The 22,246-nt window shown below is 35.6% G+C and overlaps 10 protein-coding genes across 10 annotated transcripts; 5 read left to right on the top strand and 5 right to left on the bottom strand.

Moving 5' to 3' along the window:
- Nucleotides 1–1,169: 1,169 nt before the first annotated feature.
- APE2 (metallo-aminopeptidase) lies at nt 1,170–3,743 on the top strand (the record flags this gene model as incomplete). Its single annotated transcript, XM_071051005.1, has 1 exon — nt 1,170–3,743. One exon carries the CDS (start codon nt 1,170–1,172, stop codon nt 3,741–3,743), a length of 2,574 nt encoding a protein of 857 aa, XP_070908217.1.
- A 379-nt stretch (nt 3,744–4,122) lies between these two features.
- Nucleotides 4,123–5,151, top strand: RNH202 (Rnh202p; the record flags this gene model as incomplete). Its single annotated transcript, XM_071051004.1, has 1 exon — nt 4,123–5,151. One exon carries the CDS (start codon nt 4,123–4,125, stop codon nt 5,149–5,151), a length of 1,029 nt encoding a protein of 342 aa, XP_070908216.1.
- A 136-nt stretch (nt 5,152–5,287) lies between these two features.
- MRX10 (Mrx10p) lies at nt 5,288–6,538 on the bottom strand (the record flags this gene model as incomplete). Its single annotated transcript, XM_071051003.1, has 1 exon — nt 5,288–6,538. One exon carries the CDS (start codon nt 6,536–6,538, stop codon nt 5,288–5,290), a length of 1,251 nt encoding a protein of 416 aa, XP_070908215.1.
- Nucleotides 6,539–6,820: 282 nt separating this feature from the next.
- NSE3 (Smc5-Smc6 complex subunit NSE3) lies at nt 6,821–7,720 on the bottom strand (the record flags this gene model as incomplete). The annotated part of the gene is made up of 1 exon (XM_071051002.1): nt 6,821–7,720. One exon carries the CDS (start codon nt 7,718–7,720, stop codon nt 6,821–6,823), a length of 900 nt encoding a protein of 299 aa, XP_070908214.1.
- A 430-nt stretch (nt 7,721–8,150) lies between these two features.
- INM2 (inositol monophosphate 1-phosphatase INM2) lies at nt 8,151–9,029 on the bottom strand (the record flags this gene model as incomplete). The annotated part of the gene is made up of 1 exon (XM_071051001.1): nt 8,151–9,029. One exon carries the CDS (start codon nt 9,027–9,029, stop codon nt 8,151–8,153), a length of 879 nt encoding a protein of 292 aa, XP_070908213.1.
- Nucleotides 9,030–9,472: 443 nt separating this feature from the next.
- Nucleotides 9,473–9,829, top strand: MGP12 (Mgp12p; the record flags this gene model as incomplete). Its single annotated transcript, XM_071051000.1, has 1 exon — nt 9,473–9,829. One exon carries the CDS (start codon nt 9,473–9,475, stop codon nt 9,827–9,829), a length of 357 nt encoding a protein of 118 aa, XP_070908212.1.
- A 182-nt stretch (nt 9,830–10,011) lies between these two features.
- Nucleotides 10,012–11,271, bottom strand: ZIP1 (Zip1p; the record flags this gene model as incomplete). The annotated part of the gene is made up of 1 exon (XM_071050999.1): nt 10,012–11,271. The coding sequence occupies one exon, from the start codon at nt 11,269–11,271 to the stop codon at nt 10,012–10,014; it is 1,260 nt and encodes a 419-aa protein (XP_070908211.1).
- A 2,373-nt stretch (nt 11,272–13,644) lies between these two features.
- DPP1 (bifunctional diacylglycerol diphosphate phosphatase/phosphatidate phosphatase) lies at nt 13,645–14,535 on the top strand (the record flags this gene model as incomplete). Its single annotated transcript, XM_071050998.1, has 1 exon — nt 13,645–14,535. The coding sequence occupies one exon, from the start codon at nt 13,645–13,647 to the stop codon at nt 14,533–14,535; it is 891 nt and encodes a 296-aa protein (XP_070908210.1).
- Nucleotides 14,536–15,421: 886 nt separating this feature from the next.
- Nucleotides 15,422–20,416, top strand: GCN2 (serine/threonine-protein kinase GCN2; the record flags this gene model as incomplete). Its single annotated transcript, XM_071050997.1, has 1 exon — nt 15,422–20,416. One exon carries the CDS (start codon nt 15,422–15,424, stop codon nt 20,414–20,416), a length of 4,995 nt encoding a protein of 1,664 aa, XP_070908209.1.
- Nucleotides 20,417–20,780: 364 nt separating this feature from the next.
- Nucleotides 20,781–21,995, bottom strand: RTT103 (Rtt103p; the record flags this gene model as incomplete). The annotated part of the gene is made up of 1 exon (XM_071050996.1): nt 20,781–21,995. The coding sequence occupies one exon, from the start codon at nt 21,993–21,995 to the stop codon at nt 20,781–20,783; it is 1,215 nt and encodes a 404-aa protein (XP_070908208.1).
- Between the last annotated feature and the right edge of the window lie 251 nt (nt 21,996–22,246).

Here is a 22,246-nt window from a genome sequence, read left to right as displayed (position 1 = left end):
TTCAAATATTGGCACATTATATGTAAAAACCGAAGGCCCCGCGTTAAGGCACCCGAAGGCGATTCAAGCTTGAACAATGTCACCAAAAATAAAATACTGGTAAGCCATTAGTGTTGACTTGACTATTGTCTACAAGAACAGAGATACCTTAGGCGTTCAATTTGTTTTCTATAGTTTCCTGATAAACCATTCTAACTCGCCCTAGCGGAATCATTCGTAAAGGCCTACACTATTATACCTCAAAGAGATTGAGAAACAGACTATAGTCAGACACTGGGGATAAACTGTAAATATCTTTATTTGGCCCCTAAAAAAGCTATTGAATTACATATTCCTGAAACTTCTCCTGCCTGTACAAAATTAATATGTTCGGGAGACTTACAAGGTCATTGGCCTTTGGCAAACTGCCTATAAGACACTTCGCACCAGCGATGGCGATGGCATCACCACCGGTAAAGACAATGACAAAAACATATACAAGAACGCTGATCACAGCCACAAAACACACATGTGGGAAATGCAGCAGCCAAGGCCAGAAAATTAGAGCACAACTAGAGTATGTTATTATATAAATTCTATTATTTTTTTCCCACTTCTATGTTCCTATTGCAAAAGCACATATATTCCCGACAATTGCTTACCTCTACAAGTTTATTAATACTTGGTACCCATCACTTATTATGCAAAATACTATGCAAATTGGTGTATTGAGTGGTGTATCATTAATTTAGTCCATACGTATGGTGTCATGTGACCTATGATATTCTAAAGGGATTTGGGTGGAAAGGTGGGGATGATGAGGCAAATGGCAATGGCAGTGGAACTGGTAAGTGTTGTCCTATTCCCACAGCAATGGCGTAGGGGGCATTGAGATTGTATGGCTCAACAAGGGCCTGCTACACTATCCATCTCCAAATGCACGCCTATTACTTGGGAGACTACAATCCCTTGATTTTTAACAAAAGACTTATTTTTACTAACAAGACATTCGAAACCGTATTATATTTTATTACTCTTCGTTAAGGTACTCAACTCTACTTACTACAGTCAATTCAATTTTAAAGCCATTTGATATCAATTGGTGAGAACGCTACTATCAATTGACCTAGAGAAGTGTGCATTTAATTTAAGTTAAAAATAAAATTAAACTACCAAATCAAATTCGAATTATGAACAGTGCCAGCAGAGAAGTTTTACCTACGAATGTGTCACCAGTTCATTATGATTTGTCACTGGAGCCAAACTTTGAGACTTTCAAGTTTCACGGAATCCAGAAGATACAATTGAAGGTCAATGACGAAAGTGACGATACCATTACATTGAACAGTTTGGAGATTGATATTCACTCTGCTGAATTCGGTAAAACAAAGGCTCTTGAGACTAAGTTTGACACCGACAAGCAGACCGTTCAATTCGTGTTCCCAGAAGGTACACTGTCCAAGGAGTCCGATCCGGTGCTAAAACTTGATTTCACAGGTATATTAAATGACAACATGGCGGGCTTCTACAGAGCCAAATACCAGGACAAGAAAACAGGGGAGACTAAATATATGGCTACTACTCAAATGGAGCCAACAGATGCTAGAAGAGCCTTTCCATGTTTCGATGAACCAAACCTAAAGGCTACGTTTGGAATAACCTTGATTTCCGACCCAGCCCTGACCCATTTATCGAACATGGATGTTAAATCCGAAAAGGTTAGTGGCGATAAAAAGATCACTGTGTTTAATGCCACACCTAAGATGTCTACATACTTGGTGGCCTTCATTGTGGCTGAGTTGAAATATGTAGAAAATAAGGATTTCCGTATTCCTGTCAGAGTTTATGCTACACCAGGTGATGAACACCTTGGTCAATACGCTGCTGATTTGACAGCAAAGACACTAGCCTTCTTTGAGAAGACTTTCGGCATTCAGTATCCTTTACCAAAAATGGATAATGTTGCTGTACATGAATTTTCTGCAGGTGCCATGGAGAATTGGGGTTTGGTTACTTACCGTGTTGTGGATTTATTGTTAGATAAGGATAACTCTTCTTTAGATCGTATTCAAAGAGTTGCAGAAGTTGTCCAGCATGAGTTAGCCCATCAATGGTTTGGTAATCTTGTTACCATGGATTGGTGGGAAGGTTTGTGGTTAAACGAAGGTTTTGCTACATGGATGTCATGGTACTCCTGTAACGAATTCCAACCTGATTGGAATGTCTGGCAACAATATGTCACCGATACTTTGCAACATGCTCTATCTTTAGATTCTTTGAGATCCTCTCATCCTATTGAAGTTCCTGTCAAGAAGGCTGACGAAATTAATCAAATTTTTGATGCCATTTCCTACTCGAAGGGTTCTTCTCTACTGCGTATGATTTCAAAGTGGTTAGGCGAGGATGTTTTCATTAAGGGTGTTTCCCAATACTTAAGTAAATTTAAGTACGGAAATGCTAAAACGGAAGATCTATGGGATGCTTTGTCCGATGCTTCCGGAAAGGATGTTCGTAAGGTCATGGACATCTGGACTAAGAAGGTTGGTTTCCCAGTTGTGACAGTGAAAGAAAATGGATCTGAAGTCGAATTTGTCCAAAACCGTTATCTATCGACTGGAGATGTCAAACCTGAAGAAGATGAAACTCTATATCCCGTTTTCTTGGCTTTAAAGACTAATTCTGGCGTCGATAATTCTCTTGTCCTATCGGAAAGAAGTAAGAAGATTTCCTTAGAAGATCCATCGTTCTTCAAGGTCAATGCTGACCAGTCTGGTATCTATATTTCCGCTTATTCTGAAGAAAGATGGGCAAAGTTCGCTGATCAAGCAGACTTACTCTCAGTTGAAGATCGTACCGGTTTAGTTGCAGATGCGAAGACATTATCTGCATCAGGTTATATCAACACTACGAATTTCTTCAGACTGATTTCTAAGTGGAATACAGAAAAATCCTTTGTGGTATGGGACCAAATAATTATCAGTCTTGCTTCAATGAAGGCTGCTTGGGCCTTTGAACCAAAGGAGGTGAGAGATGCCTTGAATAGCTTTACCAGAGAATTGGTATCAGAAAAAACGCACTCTCTTGGCTGGGAGTTCAAGAACTCCGATTCTTTTGCTACCCAACGTTTGAAGGTGGCTTTGTTCGGAGCAGCTTGTGCTGCCAGGGATCCTGTTGTTGAAAAGGCTGCCTTGGATATGTTTGCCAAGTATATTGATGGCGATAAGAAGGCCATTCCAGCTTTGATTAAGCCATCTATTTTTAATGCTGTTGCAAGAGAAGGTGGTGAGGAAAATTATGAAAAGATTTTCAAGATATACCAGAACCCGGTCTCTACAGATGAAAAATTGGCTGCTCTAAGAACCCTAGGTAGATTCAAGGAACCTCATCTTCTAGAAAGGACTCTGGGTTACTTATTTGATGGAACTGTGTTGAATCAAGATATCTATATACCAATGCAAGGTATGAGAGCCCACAAGGAAGGTATTGAAGCACTATGGGCATGGGTTCAGCAAAACTGGGATGAAATTGCCAAGAGATTACCACCTGGCCTTTCGATGCTTGGTTCTGTTGTAGTGATCGCTACCTCTGGATTCTCCTCCCTGAAGGATGTTGAGGAGATTAAGAGATTCTTCTCCACAAAGTCCACAAAGGGTTTTGACCAGAGCTTAGCTCAATCCCTTGACACTATTACCTCTAAGGCACAATGGGTCAACAGAGACAGAGAAGCTGTTGTCAAATACTTGAAAGACAACGGCTACTTCTGAATTTACCACCTGATCAAGAACTCCTCAATGAGTTTTTAGAGCTATAAAAAAAACCGTCGGAAGACTGGCTTGAATCGATTTATACAGTATCTAGATACAATACTATATTCAAAATATTCTATAATTGGTATGCTTCTACTTTAATTCATACGTCTCTATATAAATACTTATCTCGAGACCTTGTGTACACCGTTTTGTTGGTTGAATAACCAGTTACTCGCATCACGCGTAAGATAAGGCGAATCCAACTCTAGGCAATAAATATATCACCAAAGATGCCATTGGAACTTTAGCCAAAACTATTAATTAATGATACAAACCAGTAAATTAGTGGAACAATCCAAAGAACCGAACCTCTATATCTGCGCTTGGTGATATTATGTCTAGTATAAAAGAGGAAGAAACCCCGGATGGGATCTATTTCTTACCCAATGGCGTTCAACTATTTGGTGATTCTCAACTCTTCAGTCTACAAAATCCATCTAATATAAAATCTAAAGGTCGAGTAACTCTTTTAATCGAGTCAAAGGAGATATATCAAGTTAGTAACTACAAATTTGGACAAGGAAGAAAATACGAACGCACCAAAGATGAGATCAATGATAGGTATCATTACGATGAGCAAGGGAAGCCATTGAGGTCAGCTATTATGGTTCAGGAAGATGATAAGACGAAATATGAAGTTTTACCCACTTCTACCTTAAAATTATTGACGAAATACGACCTAGGTTATAACTTAATATCCTACAAGTTTAAAGAGAGCCAAGCTATCAATGAGAAAGAATATGTGAAGGACTCTGGCAATAATGCTCTTGTAAAAGATGATAATAAATACCTAACATTACGGGACTATGCCGATTACCTTGTTGATACCTGCGATAAGAATTGGGAACATGTTCCTATGGACATTTTGGCTACATCACTAAGTAAAATATCGGAAACAATAGAAGAGGCTGGTGACACTTATTATAAGATAACAATTGAATCAGTCTTAAAATATCTATCGGGTAAAGTAATAAATCTAGTGCAGAATTTTCCTAACAGTCTTAAGACACCTAGTGGGCTTGATGATAGAATGCAGTTATGCTTTAAAATATTTATGAGCGTGAATATACTGATTTCCTTGATACCTAAATTTGTATATCAAAAACTTCGATCATATGAACAGGAGTTGGAGGGGCTTGGTATCTCCATTGAAACTGCATTCGAAGGTTATCAAACCTTTACCGAGCAGATGTACAATTCCAAAGCTGAGGAAGCTTTATTACTCGAATCTGCTACAACCGTCGGACTTGGTGGGGAGGAACCAGTGAAGAACTTCAAAAAAGCCAAACCAAAAACTACGGCGAAGAAGCCTAAAGTAGCTTTTGGTAGAGGTGCAATAGACGGTTTTTTTAAAAAGAAATAAGTAGCATTAACAAATTAACATTTATCAATATCTATTGTATACCAACCTAATTTTCCTGAATTTGGTTCCTATCCTGGTTGTCATTGATATTCATCTTAAAAGATTGTTAATTTACTATAAATATTTACATGAATAATTATGAATAATTAATAGATTTCTGTTGATCTTTTTGGTAATCTCTGTAGAAATGGAATAATTCAAAACACACTTCAAAAGTGATCAAATATATAATAATCCATTCCAGGAATGAACTGTTCCGTTCATTCAACAATGAAATTATTGCTCTACATTCGTCAGTTGAATAATCCAGCTTGCTATTGAGTACATTAATACGTGGACTAATATCCAGATAACGTGAGACATTTTTGTAGATAACCTCCAATTTGGGCTCACTCCAATAAAGGTCTGGAGTTTCTATAAGTTCAGAATATAAATTCAACCTACCTCTAATTAAGAATAATTTACCAATGGATTTCAAGGCATCAGACTCTTTAACTTTCAATTTCAAACCTCTAGATATTTTTTCAGTCACTATCCTTGTATTGGCAATATGCTTTTCCATTTCATTTTCCAGTATTGCCAACGAGGTACTTCTAGAAAGTCCACTGGAAAACGCAGCTTTATCCAAAATTCCTAAGGTTGGGTTAATAGCGTTAATTAATATAATGTCCCCTACCAATAGACTATCAGCATTGAAATCAGATGATATATTCAGATTTCTTCTTATTGTTTCTTGTTCTTCCAGCGTTGTTAGCTCAGCATAATCCATATCTTCGCTTTCATACTCTTCAACAGTGAGCGGGTTAATGCTAGCATTTTGAATTAATGGCACTATCTTTTCTACCACTATTTTTTCTTCAAAGCCCCAACTGACTATGGTACCAGTTTGTCCCAAGACCATAATTTCGCCCTCAGTGCCATGACTTCTGTATTTGAAGGCCACAATCTCACCAGAAATCAGGTTACTGGGTTTCATTCCATTGTAGTTCAAGAGTGCCAAACATTTCTTTAAATCATATCTTTCACACGTTGTCAAAGTAGTACACTGCCTAATAGGCAACACCCTCATGATCTCATTATCAAAATTATAAGTTCGTGACACGGCGTTTAAGGAATCATCACCAGGAACATTCTTTGGTACAAAACTCCTTCTAAGATACCTCGCAGGATTGGCCTTACCTTTAGTAAATCTTGTCGTTTTGACTCCATAGTTTTCAGTATTCTTTCTAGAGCTTTCTACTTGCTTAGTATCTGTTTCAAATTCCTTGTATGAGCTATTGGTAGAGCGAAGACTTAATGTTCGAATGCTCATCGATTTTCCCAACTGTGTGTATAGACCCCACATATTAATGCGGCTCAAAAGCAAATGATTCCTAATCAATAACATCTTTGCAATCGAGCTTTTGCTATCAATTCACTATCAGATCTTGGAAACATAAGTATCCTCTACTTCTGAATGGATATTTCAATTACTTCCACTCTTCTTAACTGAAGACACAGCGATTTGAACAATATTATTAGATAACTGGTATAAAAAATCAAAATAATTGAATTATAATTTTATGATCTTCTCTAAAATTAAATGACTAAAAAGGTATGTGTTATATTTAATGCATATTATATGAATATTTAATGCTAAGCAGAAACGATTGGTGCAATTCCTCTTTTTTCATTTATAACTGTCAGCTAGAGCTCTTTTGATATCACGTGTCAAACGTTCATCTTTGGAAGCATCCAAATCCATTATGTGTTTAATGAGATTGAGCAGTGAATCAAAATCGAATTCATATCTGGTCCGTCTTCCGATATGGTAGGTTACTAGAACTCCGCCAGTCTCTGCGCTTTGCTCTACTTTCTCTATATACTGCTGGCTTATAAATATTTTCAAAATGTCATCGAGAATTAGATCCAGGTTTGGCACTGCCCCGTTTTCTGATATGCCAAATTTCTTAAGCTGTGCATAAAGGTCTGTCTCAAGTACATTATTCCTCGAAAATAAAATGATACAGAGCACTACGGAGAGTATTCCTTTCATCATTAAGTTTTCTTGAGTTTCAAATTGACTATTAATAGTGTTGTTTATAGCCATATCATCACCATCTCCTTCGTCACTATCTCCAGTTTCATAGGGCTCTACTATATGCTTCATATATTCATAAGTAGCTTGTTGCATTTTAAATGTCTCTAAAACCTCCATTGGTTTCAACTTGTTGAGTAGGGCAAAATAATTTATGTCTTTCGATTTGACAGCATTTTCTTTAACGGGTCTAGTTTGTATCTCTAGTTTAGTGCTGATGGTATTGACTTTAGTGTCACTTATACCAACTAGCTCATATCCAAAAACGCTGTCCAGTTGTTCATTGACAACAACCAAAAGGTCCGCCAGCGGACACCTTGGCAAGTTTTCTGCAGTAGCAAAAGTTTTAACAGCTTTTTGTAGTTTTCCTCGACTTATCACAGAGCTATTTTGTTCTGAGATGGATAAGATATAACCAACAGTTCGACAGGCAACATTGTAAAGTTTTCCACTAACCTCCGGCGATTGGCTTGGCTCTGGAGAATCGTCCATTCTTTTATATTTTATTTCTTTTTTTTTATATACAATATCAACAACAACTTGCTAATGTATACTGTTGCATTAGTAGCGTCAGGTTACTTATAGCAGGCAATATACCCATGGGTCTATTGAAAATTAAAGACAAAGTTACATATATTTTGAATTCGCGATGAAGTGATCTTGAACGAAATTTTTTTTTTGATCAATAGCCATTTCAGGTACCAACGGAATTTGTTTGCTTCTTCAGTTATACATCAAATTTTGAGGCTGCAACTAATTTTCTGATCGAAAGTCTTTCATAACATTACTTACAGTTTACAATTATATCTGATGCTACAGGATGCTAATGACATAATATCAGCCCATTAACTAGAGCTGAAGAACGAACGCGATACAGTGATATATGTGTTAGCTATATAAGAACAAGAAGAATATTTTGATGCTAATACTCCAGCGGTGTTGTGATGTAACTCCAAAATTCATTTATATAATCAGTTAGCCCATCTTGCGAAGTGTACCCACCTCTCACAGCCAGATAACATCGATTATTTATGGGAATATCCCATTCTCCAGGACTTCCCCCTACAACAGTACCTCCAACTTCCGCTAAAATGCACCAACCAGCACAAACGTCCCATGCCCAACAGCCACCCTCCCAATAGGAATCCATATAACCCATTGCAACATAACATAAGTTCATAGCAGCACTACCCATACTGCGGAATCCATGAACAAAAGCTCCATTTTCACTCAGTAGTGACTTATATATATCCATTTTCTTGGAGAAATTGTCTTCTGGGCCATCTTTGCGTTCACTGCCGCCCTCTAATCCAACTATCGACTTTTGTAAGGATAATGGTCTAGATTTAACTTTAATAGGCTCGTCATTCAAGTATGCACCATTGCCAGCAGAAGCATGAAAGAGCTGATCCAAATGGGGATTATAAACACAACCAACTACTGGTTTTCCACCTTCTGTTACTCCAATTGAGGTGCAACTAAAGGGAAAGCCATGGATGAAATTAGTAGTGCCATCAATTGGATCTACAACAAATGTAGGTTTATCATTGAATTCGGTTACATTATGGATGTAACTCTCCTCGCCAATAAATCCAAAATCTGGATATTTTTCTTGTACAAAAGCCTTAATCAATTTTTCAACCTCTTTGTCAATCTTAGTTACAAGGTCAACTTCATTCATTTTATCCCCATAAGACTCGAATTTGGTACCTGAGTAGTTTTTAACAATTGGTCCAATTTCCTCGTAAAGAAATGAAACAATTGATTTCTCTATGTCCTTCAGTTCTCTATTCGTTAACATGATGCAATTAGATTAACCTGTGTAAAAACAACTAAGTAACAACGTAAAAGTTTCTTAATTGATTGTCTTGAATCTTTCAAAAGTATTATTGACCTAATCTTCTCTGATTTTACTTTAAACTGCAAATTTACTAATATCGACAAAAAATAAAGTAGTCTTCTACTATTGATGAGCGCCTTAGGGAAGGGGGGGTATGTTTAGGTCTAGTCATACACCAGCAAAGCCCTCCCTTTTCAGCTTAGAAAAGAAAAGGTGCTAGGCGGGGATGGATCTCTGAAGAAACTTTCGTCATTTTCCCTAAAAAATAAAATAAAAAAAAAAGAATAATAACAAAAATTACAGCAAAACATTTTCAATTCGACTAGCAATGGCACTAGAATAAAAAAGAACAAAACTGTCTGAGATATTAAATGTTGCTGAAGTAGTGTTACAAAGAAGGACAAATGACAACTATGCTATCCAGGAGTGTCCTTAAAAGAGGTTTTTCCTCTTCAAACTACTTCTATTCAACACCTAGAGTGAAGTTGACATTCTTCTCAAAACCTCAATGTGGTTTATGCGAACAAGCTAAAGAAATAATTGATGATGTTCTAGAGGAGCAGGACTTCAAAGAGGATAAAGTATCAATGGAAATCGTTAACATAAACCAACTAAACAATAAGAAGTGGTGGGAGCTTTATTGCTTTGACATCCCAGTACTTCACGTGGAGAAAATTGGTGATCCGACAAGTTTGTTCAAAATATTTCATAGAATCGAAGAGGATGTATTAGAGGAAAAATTAAAGACCTATCTAAAGTAAAGTCATAAATTAAATTATTAAAATTGTAGGATTCTGGCAAAAGATCGTCATGCTTATCAAATCGTTAAGATTTTACTGTAACTAATTGGTTTTTAGAAAAATAACTGCATGTTTTTTTGTTGTTGTTTTTTTTTTTTTTTTTTTTTTTTTTTGATTTTCAAAATGTATACTTTTAAAATTCACTACCCATAAGATACTCGATTTATCTTTTTTTTCTTCTTAACCATCTTTGTGGCAGGATAATCATCATCCTCAATCAGTTTTTTCTTCATATTTGGATGTTCTTTGCTTTTGAAATTATTACCTTTCACGTTAGCAGTGGTCAACTTATTTGTTAGAAATGAGGAGCTGGTATTATCAAGGTCTGGCTCAGAGTTCGAAGATGAGAGATCAAAAATATCGTTAATTTTCTGGTCTATTAACGTCTTTAAAGAATTTCCCTTGTTAGTTTCCATCTTTATTCTAGAGCTTGTGGTTGATTTTACGTTGGCATTACCTATAGATAAACCGTTAATCTTAGATTTATCAGAGGATATTACATTATCTTTCTTTAGCTTCACTGTTTCATCATGTTTATTTATGTGAGGGGTATTATTCTTTTTCACTGGAGCCTTCTTTAAAATGGAGTTCAGATTTTCTATCTGATCCTGCAACTCTAATTTCTCTGTTAAAAGATCTTGTGTCTTCGCTGTTAATAGAATTATCTTCTGCTTCTGTAGTTTTAATTCATTTTCAGCTTCTAGTTGATGCTCTTGATCTGATTTCACATTTAGTTTGATACTGTTATTTTCCTCTACCAACTCTAGCTTTTGTGCCTTCAATTGTACCATTTCAACATTCATATTTTGGACTTGGTTATTCAATTCCTCGATTTTGTCTACTTTACTGTAAAGATTTTGTTCAAAAGCTCTTCTCTCTTCTTCCAATTTTTGAATTCTTGTCTGAAGTTCACCTTTTTCAGTATTTATTGTGCTGATCAGCTCAGCTTGAGATTGAAGTTTATTTTTGTAGGATGCCTCTTGGAACTTGAAGTTTTCCTCCAAACCAGTTATTTTGTGGATATTGGCTTCTATTTCCTTCTTTGAAGCTGTATTTGTTGACGTTAAACTCTCTATTATTTTATTATTGTCCTCAAAGTTTGATTTTATGGTATTATACTGATTCAACAACTCCTCATATTGGGCATCCTTTTGACCTATAGCTGACAAGTTCATGACCTTTTGAGATTCTAGATCTGTTATCTTATTTCTCAGGGTATTAATTTCTTCCTTAGTGATTTTACTAGATTGCAATTCATTTTTACAACTTATAATCTCGGATAAGACTTCTTTTATCATATTAGTTGTACATTTACCTTCTTCTTCTAGTCGACTCTCTAGATGATCTTTTGTATCAGATGATAATTTCCAAATGCCATTCAATTTCTCACCCACAACTGACATTATATTATTATTGATCTTTGCTTCGGCTGTTAACAAAACTCCTGTTATTGAATTTTCCAGTGTTTGACTGATTGTGGTAATCTCACTCAGAATATTGGCTGTATTATCTTCCAAATTAAGCTTGAAGTTAGATGTTTGACTGTTTAGATTTTGTTGTTAAAAGAAAAACACACAAAAAATAAAAATAAAAAGAGAAAGATTAAGGATCAAATGAGATAATGTATAATCTGTCTTTTAAGAAAATTTGTTAGTATTTTTGAGTCAGCGTTTGCGTTTTGAATAAGGTGATTTTCTATCACACCTGTTATGAAATAAAGTTATTTTTTTTTTTTTGTCTTAAACATACCTTGTATTTGATCTTGATATTTGAAGTTCAACTAGATTCTCTAGTTCCTGTACTGTTTTATTATGTCTCCTTTGGTCCTTTTCCAGAAGATTTACTGATAGTTCAGTCAGCATGTGTTGGAATAAGATACCAATATACGCTTGAAGATTACCTAAGTTGTTGTTCCAACACCACATTAAATTTTCTTTTTCTTCCTTAAAAAGTGTAAATATTTTGTTATTTTTAATCTTTTCTTCGCTTAATAAACCGGATGTTTCATCTAACTCTCTCTTTAGATATTCAATTTCACCATTTTTCTTATACATATCATTTTCATAATCTTTAATGGTTTCATTTGTTTTACTCAATTTAGGTCTTATCTCTTCTAGTTCATCCTGAAGTATTTTAAGTTTTCTATTGATAGTTTCCTGCATTGTTTTGTATTCTTGTATTGTTCTTTCGTGTGATTTTTTCCATAATGTAGCTTCATTGAGATTTTGTTTCAAACTGCTAAGCATTGTTTTGTAATTAACTAGTTTCTCGTTGATATTATTGAATTTACTTTCATATTCCGTGATCTCTGATTTCAGTTTGGAGTTTTCTTTCTCTTGGTCAGATAGTTGGGATTTTAGACTCGAACATATTCTCTGTGTATTGGTGAATGCTGCTAACAAGACATCATTAGAATTTTCTTGTTGCAATACAGAGTCTAAAGGTGTGCCAATTTTATATTTTAAGGGTTTTGCTGTATTGCCAGGTTCTGTTCCTGATTTCTTCATGGGCGCTATTGCTTGTACTGTTGTTGTTATTGGTGGTGGTGGTGGTGGTTGTATCGTGTCTGTATTATCTATACCTTCTAGTGATTTTTCAGCGACAACTGTGTTTTCCCCATCTAGCAGTCTTACTTCGGTAATTTCTAAATCATCACTATTGTTTTTATTTTCATATATTCCTTCAAAGAGACCTGCTTCTAATTCATCATTTGAAACCAAGGGTCGTAATTTCGCAGCAAAAATATTAGACCTATTTTTAAATGCTAAACTATTATTCTCTTTAAAGAATCCTGACATTATTCCAGCTTTATTTTATATTAAGTTCTTTTTGTCCTCTCTGATAAGTTAAAAAAAAAAATAATAAAATAACCACTTGTAAGGAAAAGGAAGAAAGATAGAAAAGAGAAAATGTCCTCGCTATTTATACCTTTTTTTTTTCTCCCCCAACCTAGATCTCCGCACCCCTTTTTCTTTATAGAGAAAGAAAAAAAACGGTTGGCGGCTAATTGGTACCCCTTATTTTAGCCGCCGAGATATCTTCCTGTAAAAACCGCGTAGTATCTATTAATAGAGAACAAAAAATGAGGATACACATGCTGATAGCCGCCGAAGAGCTGATAGCCGCCAGCACAGAGACCAAAAATTAGCCGCCCAACCTACTTATCCCGGGTAAGTATCGTTGACATGTGTAAACAAACGATCTCACTGTGATTATTCTACGTGCATATATTATATTAAGACGTTTATTGCTATAAATATAGTATCCGAAAGTGTCTCCTTTGATGATTGTATGTTCGTGCATTTTACTAGCTTTCATAAATGAGCAGTACTTCTGATGCTTATATTTGACCCTTTCACATGCCTTATATTGTCCACGTGACTGGTCTTATGTTCTGCACGTGCACCCAAGAAACTCATTTTTTTAAAAAAATATAAAAATAGTTAATTATTGATCTCGTTGCTACGGGGATTTCTAAGAGTTACTTTTTTTTTTTTTTTATACCTCTTTTTTTTACTTTTTCTTTTTTTCTTTTATTGGATATGGGGAGTCAGGCGTTTGTGTTGTTTCTGTTATTTTTCTTTAATATAAATATCAATGGAGTGTAAAGTTTTTATATATTAACCTGTTCTTTAGTTTTTTGTAATATTTCAAACTTAACAACATGCAAAAAGGCTTAGTGGATTAAAGACTATCGTTAAGATAACTACATTGTTGAGTACCCATTTTTTTATTCAAATCAAAGCAAATAAAAATATTAAAGATATAAAATAATTATGAATGTGGATAGGTTAACTCTAGGGTTGTCTCGTGGGGAGCGAAGCGGTAGGTTTTCAGGATTTGGTATTACGACGTCTTCTAAGTGGAGAATTAGTGATATATGTCTCCTTGTTATCATCCTTATTATCAATTACCCAGTATATTACCAGGAGCCATTCCAAAGGGAGTTTAGACTGGATGACGTAACTATATCGCATCCGCATGCACAGAAGGAAAGTGTTAACGATATCATGCTTTTTATCTACAGTTTTGTGATACCGGTGATGGTGATATTGGTTATTTGGGTTCTCTTCGCCGACCCCAGACATAGATACCACCTGCTATATATATCAATGCTAGGTCTGGTATTCTCATGGTTCAGCTGCAGCTTATTTACGAATTACATCAAGAACTGGGTTGGGAGATTGAGACCGGATTTCTTGGCTAGATGCCAACCTAGGGTGGATATTCCAGAAGATCGTTACTATACAATAGATGAGGTATGTACAACCGAGGATTACTACACTCTACTCGACGGTTTCAGAACCACACCATCTGGTCACGCTAGTGAAAGTTTTGCTGGCTTGGGCTACTTATACTACTGGATATGTGGGCAACTTCTCACGGAAGTGAAATCCACAGGCCTTTGGAGAAAAACCATTGCTTTTGCCCCACTATTAATAGCATCATTGATTGCATTGTCCCGTACACAGGACTATAGGCACCATTTTGTCGATGTCGTGATAGGTTCCGTTCTTGGTATGCTCTTCGCACATTTCATTTATCGTAGATACTTCCCATCCATCTCTGCAGAAGTACCTTTCAAGCCACTCTCTGATGATTCAGAAGTTGGCTTGAATATTTACTCGACAGTGCAAGAAGATATCCCAACGACTCCTCAGGTTTAATATTTTAACTGATTAATGTATTTCTTTCTCTTTGCTTTGATTTGTTTTTCTTTTTTTTTTTTATAATTTTATTAATTTTGGCTTTCATTGCATTAGAGGTTTGTCTTCCATTTTTTTATTTATCATTATGTTGTTTATTAATTGTAAAGGTATTATGGAAACTTCCAGAAGAAGATTGAAAGACCAATACCTATTATTATTTTACCTTCATTTCAATTATGTATTTGTAAATCTTTTTTAATTTAAATTATTTTTTAAATTTTCTGTATCTTTTCATCAAGTTCAACTATAATTATAATAACTATAATAGAATGGTGTCTCTAGTAGTATTTGAGAAAGAGATGTTAATGATCTCATCAGCAGACAGAGGCAATTGTTGGCACCAATTGATTAATTGAGTGCTGATAAGCGTAGTTTAGATAAAGCCTTTTTAAGGTGCCTAAAGGTACGGAAAAAGCTAAAAAAAAACTAAAAAACTAAATAAAAAAAATTAAGGAAGCCAGATTTAAAAAATAATATAGAGAATGTGTCATCTCTAAGATCTTCTTTCTAATTATTCTTCTTTAATAACTATACACATCGTATCTTAAAACTATTTTATTATATTGCCGTTGAATTTATATAAATATCATCATATTGCTGTGGAATTTGCATTGCTAGGAGGCTCATTTTAATTATCAGTCGGGATATTTTTATAGTCTCTAGTAATAGAAAGGCAATTAGAACATTCAAATTATAAAAGCACACTAGAAGATAAGAAATTTTCTTCAGCTCATTTTTCGTTGCTGCTAGAATTGAATTTTATCACTTAAACGGAACCATAAATTTTGCTCAAATAAAACAAGATTGTAAGAATAAAAGGAGGGGGATACTAATTGAACAAAAAATGTCTAGAAGTCATTTATCTCTGAATGAGTATTATGAGATACAGTGCAATGAGCTGGAGGCAATTCAGTCTATATACATGGAGGATTTCAAGGACTGTACGCGGCAGAAATCGAAATGGGACAAACAACCGCAGATCCAGTTCGAGATTACTCTACGATCCATAGACAAAGAACCCGAAGAGCTATTGTTGACGGTACGATACGCTATGACGCCTATGTATCCGCATACTGCGCCTGAGATATCGTTCGGTGAAAGGTATAATGTGACAGATTTGCAAGTAAAGTCGATTGAACAAAAGCTAAAAGAGATATCTAAAGATCTGAAGGGTCAAGAAATGATATTTGAACTTACGACTTATATTCAAGAAAAACTGGATGAGTTTCAGAACAAAGTGACTACTAATTCATTGGAGGACGAACGTTTACAAAGGATCAAAGAAGAAGAAGAGAAACTAGAGAAGGAGGAGAAAGAGAAACAACAACAGATTGAACAGAAAAGGATAAATGAACAGAAACTGATTGATGAGATTGTAAAGAAGGAAATGGCCAAGAGACAGGATGATGCAGACGATGAAAGGATTTTTGGGAAAGCTAACCAAGTTGATTTAATGCCGCCTCAGGATTGGATCACTTCTGGTGAAGCTATACTTTTTCCTAAGGTTATGAAGGCTAAACTCCCTAACAACACACAATTCAAATTTAGAGCTGTGGTCGCGCCTAAACCTATTAAACTACAGAATGACTTACTTTCTTTTGCCAATCAATACCTTGTGAAACCCTATGTACCACCTGATTCACCCTTAGCGGACACACTCATGTCATCAGAAATGATGGAAAATTTTTATTTTCTTCTAACTGAGATATTACTCGACAATTCATACTTCAACACAAGCAATGGTAAAAAGGAGATTTCTAACCTTGAAAAGGAATTGGAATCATTATTGAAAGTTCAACATAACAATGTATCCAGAATGTACATGTATTCTGTTGAGAGGATGGGTAAGTCTAACTCAACTTTTGTATGGAAGATTAGAATACTAACGGAGTACTCGCACGCTACTACGTTGGGAGATATCGTTCAGTCTGTCGGCTTTGTGAATTTAGCTACTGCCCGTGTATGGATGATTAGGCTTTTGGAAGGTCTAGAATCATTACATAGAGCAGGCATTCCTCATAGATGCATATCTCTAGAAACTATTTGGCTACTAAAAGACTCTGACTTTGGAAATACTATTCCCAAACTAATTCACCCGTCATATGCTTATATTATTCTCAATATGCTAGCGCATTATCCAAACAGAAATGGGATGGTTATTGATGTACCGAGCTCCTCATGGCCAGCTCCTGAGCTTGAAAAAAATCAGAATATGAAACCGCAAAGAATGACAGATATATGGCAACTAGGTGTTGTGTTTCTTCAAATAATTAATGGTGTTGAGACTACCGTTGATTACTCTAGGCCGTCTGAGTTTTTGGAATCATTTGCAATGGATGAAAGTCTTCATGATACTTTAACGAAAATGCTAGAAGATGATCCCAAGAAAAGATTAGGAACTCTTGAATTGCTTCCGATGAAATTTTTTCGAACTAATATTGATATTGCCGCAAATAAGATTTTCCTAACAACAGAGAAATCACTTGTAAATATACCTATGATGAATTCCACTGAGTCTGAAGGTTCGAAAAATCGTACAATGTCCCAGAGTAGTTTAAGAAGAAGATCATTTAATGTAGGGTCTAGATTTTCATCTATGAATCCAACTACCAAATCGCGTTATGCTACAGATTTCGAAGAAGTTGCTATCTTGGGTAAAGGAGCTTTCGGTCAAGTAGTTAAGGCTCGAAATGCTCTGGATAGTCGTTATTATGCTATCAAAAAAATACGACATTCAGAGGAAAAATTATCTACAATTCTGAGTGAGGTGATGTTGCTGGCAAGTCTAAATCATCAGTATGTTGTGAGATATTACGCAGCTTGGTTGGAAGAAGAGAATGTTGAGTTGGAAGATGTTTTTGAGTCAACCGATGAAGAATCAGAAGACAGTTCTTATCTTAGTGATGATGACTTGATTAAATCAGACAGTTTGTTTAGAAGAAGTAATACTAAAGACCTTGAGAATAGTAATTGGGATTTTATTTCAAATTCTGGTTATCCAGATATTGTATTTGAAAATAGTTCTACTAATAATAAGAATGAAGAAGATATAGATATTGTTTTTGAGAATAGCTCCAGTAAAAATAAACATGATGTTAATACTCTCTCTCAAAATTCGGACATTGTATCCGAGGCTGACGATTCTGATTCAGACCTAGAATCGGATGAAGGAATGTTGAAAGGTAATCTCAGACAGTCAAAAAAGAAGAGTACTCTATTCATCCAGATGGAATATTGCGAGAATAAAACACTTTATGATTTAATTCATAATGAAGGACTAAATAAAGAAAGAGATGAATACTGGAGGTTATTTAGGCAAATTTTAGAAGCGTTAAGTTATATTCATTCTCAAGGAATTATCCACAGAGATCTGAAGCCCATGAATATCTTTATCGATGAATCAAGAAATGTTAAAATTGGAGACTTTGGTTTGGCTAAAAACGTCCATAAATCTATTGATGTCCTAAAACTCGATTCACAGATGTCAACTGGCAGCGTCGACGATTTAACTTCAGCTATTGGTACGGCTATGTATGTAGCAACAGAAGTTCTGACTGGTAAAGGTAATTATAATGAGAAAATAGATATGTATTCCCTAGGAATTATCTTTTTTGAAATGGTTTATCCTTTTAGTACTGGTATGGAGCGTGTTAATATCTTAAAGGAACTTAGATCTAGAGCTATTCAGTTTCCTGCCGACTTTGACTCAAATAGGATGAAGGTTGAGAAGAAGATTATTACATTATTATTGGACCATGATCCTAATAAAAGACCTGGTGCCAAGACTTTATTGAATAGTGGATGGTTGCCTGCTAAGCACGCTGATGAAGTAATCAAAGAAGCATTAAAGAGCTTGTCTAATCCCTCTTCTCCATGGCAACAACAAGTTCGTGAAACACTATTTGACCAGCCATATAGTCTTACAAATGATATCCTTTATGATAACAATAAACAAACCACTACTAAATTTGCCCAAATTTTAAGAGCTGAAATGACTGAACAAGTTGTTCGAATTTTTCGCAAACATGGTGGTGTGGAAAATAATGGCCCTCCTAGAATATTTCCAAAGGCCCCGATCTATAGTACTCAAAATGTTTATGAAGTTCTAGACATGGGGGGTACAGTATTGCAGTTACAATATGACCTTACTTATCCCATGGCTAGATATCTGTCGAAAACTACAAGTACTATCAACAAACAGTATAGAATGCAATATGTTTATCGACCACCTGAACATTCGAAGTCTAGCTTAGAACCACGGAGATTCGGTGAGATTGATTTTGATATCATTTCCACTTCATCTTCTGATTCGCCTTTTTATGACGCTGAAAGCATTAAAATTATAGATGAAATTTTGACCGTGTTTCCTGTATATGAGAAAACTAATACGCTTTTTGTTATTAATCATGCTGATATATTAGAGAATGTTTTTAATTTCACTAATATTGATAAGGCTCAGAGGCCACTAGTTTCCAGATTATTATCCCAAATAGGTTTTGCCAAATCCTTTAGAGAAATAAAAGCTGAATTAAAGGCCCAACTTAATATCTCCTCAACATCACTGAATGACTTGGAAATGTTTGACTTCAAGCTAGACTTTGAAGCTGCAAAAAAGAGATTGCAAAAACTAATGGTAGATAGTCCTTATTTGAAGAGATTAGAAGATGCCTTAGCTCATATATCGAAGGTGTTAAATTATCTAAAACCTCTTGATGTAACTAGAAATGTTGTACTCTCTCCTCTAGCTAATTATAATAGTGCTTTTTATAAAGGTGGGATTATGTTCCAAGCTATTTATGATGATGGCTCATCGAGAAATCTTATTGCTGCTGGTGGGAGATATGATAACTTGATTTCCTACTTTGCTAGGCCTTCGGGAAGGAAATCTGCTAATGCTTTCAGAGCTGTCGGGTTCAATCTTGCATGGGAGACAATATTTGGTATTGCTCAAAGCTACTTTAAACTAGCTTCAAAGAGTAGAACCAAAAAGAGAAAGGAGTTTCTGAAAGACACGGCTCTTGACTGGAAACCAAGCAGATGTGATGTTTTGGTTTCCAGCTTCTCAAATAGTATTTTTGATACAATTGGTGTTAATATTTTGAACCAACTTTGGAAACACGGAATAAAGGCTGATTTTCTACGGAATTGCTATACAGTCGATGATGTTGTTAGCGGAGCTCAACGAGACGGTGTTGATTGGATAATTTTAATCAAGCAGCAAACATATCCATTGACTGGTCATAAAAGAAAGTATAAACCTTTAAAAGTTAAAAAACTGGGTAGTGATGTTGATGTTGATTTAGACCTTGAAGAATTCCTCTCTTTATATAAACAAGAAACAGGGATCAGATATGGTAATGATAATATTTTATCTAATGATAGACATGATGACTTTAAGAAATGGGATGATGGGAGTAGTGCGGGTAGTAGTCAGGAAGAAGATATGGAAGATACTATTACCACCAACTCTAATCAAAAAGTTGTATATGTTCCAAATATGGCTACAAGGTCAAAAAAAGCTAGTAAGCGTGAAAAATGGGTATATGAAGATGGTGCCCGCCATTCCTCTCAATCTATCATAAATAGCTTGTCCAACGCCCCAATTATTGCTGTAGACGCACTAAGAGATGAGGCAATGGACATCATTGCTATCACATCCCTAGCACAAAAAGATGAATGGTTCCGGAAAGTTTTCGGTTCCGGAAATAATTCGACACCAAGAAGTTTTGCAACTAGTATATATAATAGTTTATCGAAAGAGGCTTCGAAAGGAAACAAATGGGCGATTTTGTACTGTCATAAAAATGGAAAATCCTGTGTTGTTGATTTGCAACGTTGAGTCTATCATTGATTGCATTTTCTTTTTTCATGATTATTAATAACAATAGATTTTTATATTATTTCAGAGTTAACATTTGTATTGGCATTTATAATATTTTATTACTTTATTTATTATGCTTGTTTCTATTTTGTAATGCTATTTGATTTGTAAGGTGTCTCGAATAGATAGTCGTATTTACACAAAAAGTAATGTATCAAGCACTCCTTACCTCATCTATTGACTACTAACTCACAACCCGGTAAATAAATTATTGGATAAAAAAAATGTGCAACTCTAAGTTCTACTTTTAGTATTGAAACAGTAATATTATAATATTAAGTATAAATACTATTTACTATTATTATTATATTATATTTCCTATTTAATTAGCTAATTTACTTAGAAGATCTTGGATATTGGATGTTATTGGTTCCGAAGATTCATTATCATCCTCCGATTTATTGTTATCTATATGACTTGTGAAAGGATCATATTCAGCGTTTTCGTCATTACTTTGGCTATTGTCTGATTTAAGCTTCTTTTGTGGGTCATCAGATTCGATATCTTCTGATGCTCTCTTCATTTTTGTGCTTAGATCATTATCTTTTCCATTGGAGTCTGAGTCATTATCATCGCTACTACTGCTGCTACTACTATTGCGTTCATCATCACTATCGCTATCATTGTCATTCTCATCAGCAGTGTACGTTGGCAAGGCATCGTTGTCTGTGTTGACATTAAGGACCTTAGCAGGGTCCTTTGACAATAACGTGAAATCTATCTCTGTTAGTTCTGTTTGGCTCTGTTCCAATAGTTTTTTTTCGGAATTCAGTAATTCTTCCAGAAGTTCAATTGCCTGTTTTCTTTTTGTTATTACCTCATTTGTTGAATCAGTTGCCAATTGTGCTATCTTTACCACTGTGTTATAATTTTCCGCATAAACGTGGCTCGAAACGTCCAATTCTGCAGCGGATTTTTCGAACCTTTCTTTCAAGGATTTGGAGCTCTGTGAGAGTTTCCGTGTCTCTTTTATTAAGGTCAGATACTTCTGGATATCTGATGGTAAATCTGTGATACTAGTGGCAGCAACAGCACCAGCAGCAGCCGATCCACGAGAAGACTTGTGAGAGGAAGAAATCTTACTACTACTTTTGCTCGACCCCTTTATACTCTCACCATGTACTCCAGATTCGTTCACCTTCTTAATAATAGCTCTGATCTCTAGCAAGATAGACTTGTGGAAGATCCCACGGTCGTACCATATGTCCGTGACTCTCTTGACTTTCTTCTGCAAGTCTAGCGGGAAGTCTTTGTAAGTTTCACTTAGGACCATGGGGACAACTTTGCTAAATGCCTTATGGAAGTGGTCCATCTTCTGGCTCTTGGCCTGCTGCACCACATGGTTCAAGAGATAAATTCCTAGCAGTTTCCGCCTCACAGTGGATGATTTCTTTATCATATAGTCTCTCCACGTCTCAGCAACTCTGTCAGCTTCCCTATACTGGGAAAGCAACCACTTGGAAGCACTGCTAATAGACTCCTGAGAATCCTCTAACGTATTCAACTTACCAATAAACTGACTAGCAGAGAAGGACATTATCAAAAAGCTTAATTTCTGTGCCTCTTTTAGGTAATCCAACAAAATAGTATTATAAAATACAAGGAACCCGAATTGACCTTTATCAACGACTAGAGTTACCTCTCAAAGCGTAATTAACAGAGTTAAATGGACTGTCCTGGGGTTTCAATACACACCTTGTTGTGTTCTTATAAAGTGAAATTTGTTTTCAAGGGCAAATTTTTGAAGCAAGCTTTTAAAATTGGATTCGGGCATCGCCCCGGAAATAT

This window comes from Nakaseomyces bracarensis (genome assembly GCF_045282275.1).
Source record: "Nakaseomyces bracarensis strain CBM3 chromosome Unknown Scaff4_1, whole genome shotgun sequence".
NCBI lineage: Eukaryota > Fungi > Ascomycota > Saccharomycetes > Saccharomycetales > Saccharomycetaceae > Nakaseomyces > Nakaseomyces bracarensis.
Note: the sequence above shows the minus strand (reverse complement) of the source record. Positions and strands in the feature narration are given on the sequence as shown.